Genomic DNA, 5,488 nt, shown 5'->3' with positions numbered 1-5,488 from the left:
GGTGAAGGTGGCACAGCTGCTTGGCTTACAGGGACCCTGGCAGCACCAGGTGTGCAGGGACATGGACTGCCTCCACCACGGGAGTTATGCCCCCATCAGAGTCTTTTTTCGAACCTCTTGTAGCTGGCCATGAGAAGGCCTCTTTGGCCAGTCTTTCTCCATAGCTCCACCCATTCAGGCACTTAAAGGGCTTACTTGCCTGGGGACTTTCTCTGTTGTTTGGCACATCAGGCACATATAGGGGCCCCCCTGGCTGGGGTTCTACTCTGTTAATTGGCACATCAGGCACTTAAAGGGGCACCCTGGGTGGGGTCCTACTCTGTAGTTCAGTGTGTCAGGTGCTTGCTGGGCCAGCCTCTCTATTGTTCAGCTGCCAATGCTGGCACTGTGGGGAGAGAGAGGCTATGGTGATGTCTCCATCCCCAAACGTGGCACAGCAGTATCACCTAGCTTCCATGGCTGCCTGGCTTTCCTCCACTGGCATTTCCCACCACAGTCTCCTCCCTCACATCCCCTTGATAAGTCTCTCCACAGTCAACAGCAGCCCTCACTTTGGGATTGCTCCACAATCCCTAAACTCCAGCTACCAGCTGCTGCACCTTCCAGGGGATCTGCATCCCTGTCTTGGGTATGTATGGTTGCAAGGACTGTCTGATTCTCATTCCATTTAGGCTGCCACAGATCAGCTGTTTCACTCTCAGCCTTAAATGTTTCTCCTCTGACTCAGACAATTGCCCTGATGTGGGGATCCGACCCTTGCTTCAGTTCCCCCACCTGCTGAGGGCAGGTCCAGTCCTACTAACACTCCTGTTTTCCCCCCAGTTCCTTCATCCTACCAAGCTTTGGGTGAGGCTAAATATTATTTTCCACTGGTCCATGACTCCTGTCCAGTCTCAGCTGGTGTTCTGCATGCACTTCTGTGTCCGAAGGTGTATTCCTTATGGATCCGTGGAGAGAGATGTACTCCACGTCCACCTATTCCTCTGCCATCTTGTTCTCCTGTATGAATTTTTAAAAGAATTTCAAAAACAAGGAAATTAGAAAATTGAAATGTGTGTGAAATTTCTGTTTTTCCAGTTCTGTACTATATATCAGTCCCCATTTATATATTTAAATGTTTGATTAACTAGGATATGTGGAAAATATGTAAATAAACTGGGATACTCGGGGAAAGTATAATAGAGGTAGTAGATGTGAATATCAGTTTCTTCACTCTATCTATTGCATATCACACATAAACTGCTTCTGAAGAACTCCATAGTATACTTTGGGAGAATGAGAATAAACTGGGAAATGAAATTGCTAGGAAAATAATTCAGAACTTACCGAAATCTGTCATAACTGACCTAGAGAAAACACTACAGCTGGGGTCAAGAGGCTGGAATTTTGTAGATCCTCCTAGCTTTTCTCTCATTGTTTTGCTGAGAGTCACATCCTTCACAGATTTCTACATCCAATAACAGTGGTACTGATAAATTTTTTTAACTTTAAAATTTTTTTATGGATATATTCATGAGTTGCAATATTATATTTGTTCAGGTTTACAACATAGTGCTTCAGTTGTCTTATATATTATACTCTGGTAACATTTATTATTAGATAATTTGTATATTTCTCTGTGCTGTACAGCATATCCTTGTTGCTTAAAGTTCAAAACGAATAGTTTAAAATATAATGAAATACTAAGTTCTAATGAAAACCATTGTAAATTAAAAAGAACTGAAGTGCAGAGTGCTTTCTCTCTCTCCAAGGATGTAGTAAGCTTAAAATCAATCTTGGGGCTGGTGCACTGGGACGACCCAGAGGGATGGAATGGGGAGGGAGGAGGGAGGAGGGTTCAGGATGGGGAACACATGTATACCTGTGGCGGATTCATTTTGATATTTGGCAAAACTAATACAGTTATGTAAAGTTTAAAAATAAAATAAAATTAAAAAAAATCAATCTTTTAAAAAAGAAATAGGATAATAGAATTATGGACAGAGGGAAAGGGGAGGAGAAGGGTAGATTCATGGAAAGAGTAACATGGAAATTTACATTACCATATGTAAAGTAGATAGTCAACGGGAATTTGCTGTATGGCTCAGGAAACTCAAACAGGGGCTCTGTATCTATCTAGAGGGGTGGGGTGGGGAAGGAGTTCCAAAAGGGAAAGGATATATGTATACCCTAGGCTGATTCATGTTGAGGTTTGACAGAAAACAGCAAACTTCTGTAAAGCAATAATCCTTGAATAAAAAATTAATTAATTTAAAAAAATAAAAAATATCTCAAAACAAACAAAAATAAAAGGAATAAGAAAATCACCAACTAGTTTGAAATTCAGCAATATACTTATATAAATAAAAATGACAATGCACCAAGAAGAAAACACTGCTGCTGCTACTGATGCTGCTAAGTTGCTTCAGTCGTATACGACTCTGTGTGACTCCATAGATGGCAGCCCACCAAGCTTACCATCCCTGGGATTCTCCAGGCAAGAACACTGGAGTGGGTTGCCATTTCCTTCTCCAATGTGTGAAAGTGAAGTCGCTCAGTCGTGTCCGACTCTAGTGACCCCATGGACGGCAGCCTACCAGGCTCCTCCATCCATGGGATTTTCCAGGCAAGAGTACTGGAGTGGGGTGCCATTGCCATCTCCGGAAGAAAACACAATGGACATTAAATTCAATAAATACTATTATAAGCAATAGCAGTCAAATACTTGAGGTAGAAGAAGAAGTCATCTTATTTCTCTTAATTGCTGAACATCCTCCTCCTCCTTATTTTGATGCAAGGAGCTAGAGACATGTCCCACAACAAGAAATGGATGCATGCATGTGCGCTAAGTCTCTTCAGTTGTGTCCCACTCTTTGTGACCCTATGAACTGTGGCCCACCAGGCTCCTCTTTCCCTGGGAATTGTCCAGGAAAGAATAACGGAGTGGGCTTCCATGCCCTCCTCCAGGGAACCTTCTCCATCTAGGGACAGAACCTGGGTCTCCTGTGTCTCCTGCATTGCAGGCAGGTTCTTTACTACCGGCACCACACGGGAAGACCCAAGAAATGAATGTGTGCATTCTAAGCCACTTCAGTCGTGTCTGACTCTTTGAGACCCCATGGATTGTAACCCGCTAGGCTCCTCTGTCCATGGGACTTTCCAGCAAGAATACTGGAGTGGGTTGCCATGCCTTTCTCCAGGGCATCTTCCCAATCTAGGGATTGAATCCATGGCTCTTAGGTTTCCCTCATAAGAAGGCAGGTTCTTTACCACTAGCACCACCTGGGAAGCCCCAAGAAATGGATGCCTGTACTTAAATCGCCATGGTTAACAGCAGGTGCTTGAATGGAAAAACATCAGGGAAACTATCACCCCATGTTCCCGCTCCATCTCTAGGCTGAGTGTCACAGGAAGGTTGTTATTTGTTCAGCCCTCCTCACTCCACCATACGTTTGGCCAATTGCTTTATCTCATGGGCTACCAGTCCCTCATTGGCTGCTACTGTGGAGACTGTAGCTACGTTCGCTGTCACTGGACTATCCCATCATCCCTGCAAGTTTGCAATTCAGTCAGGATTTTTGGTTTCTTTTTTTTTTTTTTTTTTTTTAAAGCAAAATGTTCTAGGTTGCAAACAAAAAATAGGATCAGAGAAATCTGGATAAGGTAATTTCAGAAGATATGGTGCTTGATTCCAGAAATTTAGAATTTTCTTATTTTACACTGTGTTTGAGTCCTGTTTTACACATGGAAGTGAATTGGGGTTGAAGGAATAGAATGGGTAAATGTGATTTTTATATCTGCTACTGCTGGTGCAGTGGTAAAGAATCTGACTGCCAATGCAGGAGATGAAAAAGACACAGCTTCTATCCCCTGGTCAGAAAGATCCCCTGGAGTGGGAAATGATAACCCAGCTCAGTATTCTTGCTTGGAAATTTTCAAGGAGATAGGAGCCTGGCGGGCTCCTGTCCATGGGGTCAGAAAGAGTCGGACATGACTGAGTGACTGAGCACACATACACACACACACTGCTCTTCTTGTGTGCCTGCGTGCTACCTTGCTTCAGTGGGGCTCGACTCTTTGCAGACCCTATGGACTGTAGCCCACCAGGCTCCTCTCTCCATGGGGATTTGCCAGGAAAGAATGCTGGAGAGGGTTTCCGTGCCCTCCTCCCGGGGATATTTATGACCCAGGGATGGAACCTGCCTCTGCTGCGACTCTTGCATTGCAGGCGGATTCTTTACTGCTGAGCCACCTGGGAAGACCACACTTTTTTTTTTATCGGTTGCTATACCCCATATAAAAATCTCTGGATGATACCTACATATAGATGGGAGAATGAAAATGGAAAAGGCCAATGAAACTTTTAGGGAAAGAATTTTGACCATAAAGATCCCTAAAACCACTGGGAAACCACGAACAGAAATAACCATTTAGGAAAGGGACGAGTTGCAATACGTTAAGAAAAAGTACACGATTTTCCATGGAACAAATGACACAACCGCCACATATTGAAGCAAAGGTAATGAGGTTTTTAATGTTTTCTCTGGGGTAGAAATGCTTTAAAGATTAAATGTAGGGCCTAAGGGGAGAAGCCTGAAGTCTGGTTTGCGATGGTCAGACAGTCCTGAGGCAGTTCATCTGAAGGTGTAGTATCTGATGAGCGACTTGGAAGCCTTGGACATGGCACACTTGCCGAGCTCCCCAGGCAACAGAAGACGCACAGCTGTCTTGATGTCTTTGGTCCTGATGGTGCGGCGCTTGTTGTCGCGGGCCAGGCGCCCGGCCTCTTCGGCAATCTGCTCTAACATATCTTTCACAAATGAATCCAGGAGGTTCGCGGAGCCGTGGGAAAGACTCAGGCCTGTATGTACTTGCCTCAGCACCCTAGGGAAATAGGTAGCAAAACTTGAGAAATTGTCATGATGGCAGTGCCGGCGACGGCGACAGCGGCCCTTAGCTGTCTTCTGCTTTGCCTTTTTTGGTTCCGCATCATATGGGTCTGGTTTGGAGGTCTCCACTTTCGCCATTTCCTTTTCAGAGGGCTCAATTTCAGAGATGCCAGTTTCTTTGGTGATCACGTCTTCCTCATAGCTGTCAGAGGATGTTTCGGACATGGTAGAGCCGCCAATCCCAATAGTGCAGCCCAGAAGAACAGTGAGGGGATTGAGGGTCGTTGGCCGAATTTATAGGCCCTGCTTTCCCTGACGTCACAGACACTGTTCATATCTGATTGGATGCAAGGCAGGGAGGCCTGTTACTATGGCAGCCCATGTCATGTGACACTGGACGTCCCACCTCCACACTTATAGAAAAATGTCATAAGTAAAATTCAAATACAATTTTTCAAGGGCCAAGAAAAAACCACAATAGAAAATATATGACCCTTAACATGAACTTCACATTCAAACGTCTTGAGGTAAAAGGAGATATCTTAGAGTTTATATTAGTAATAATCCTTTTCTAAACTGATGCAAGAGGCTGAAGATATGACCTGATCTGAGTTCATATT

The 5,488-nt window shown here is 44.3% G+C and overlaps 1 protein-coding gene across 1 annotated transcript; it reads right to left on the bottom strand.

The window, feature by feature from the left end:
* Positions 1–4,613: 4,613 nt before the first annotated feature.
* On the bottom strand, positions 4,614–5,093 carry LOC129640060 (histone H2B-like). Its single transcript, XM_055565316.1, has one exon. The coding sequence runs from the start codon at positions 5,091–5,093 to the stop codon at positions 4,614–4,616; it is 480 nt and encodes a 159-aa protein (XP_055421291.1).
* Positions 5,094–5,488: the final 395 nt, after the last annotated feature.

This window comes from Bubalus kerabau, chromosome X (genome assembly GCF_029407905.1).
Source record: "Bubalus kerabau isolate K-KA32 ecotype Philippines breed swamp buffalo chromosome X, PCC_UOA_SB_1v2, whole genome shotgun sequence".
In the NCBI taxonomy this organism is placed as follows: Eukaryota; Metazoa; Chordata; class Mammalia; order Artiodactyla; family Bovidae; genus Bubalus; species Bubalus kerabau.
This window is presented reverse-complemented; position numbering and strand designations above follow the sequence as displayed.

Excerpts from the sequence above, each read along its gene's own strand:
- LOC129640060 (XM_055565316.1), bottom strand. The coding sequence starts at position 5,093 with ATGTCCGAAACATCCTCTGACAGCTATGAGGAAGACGTGATCACCAAA.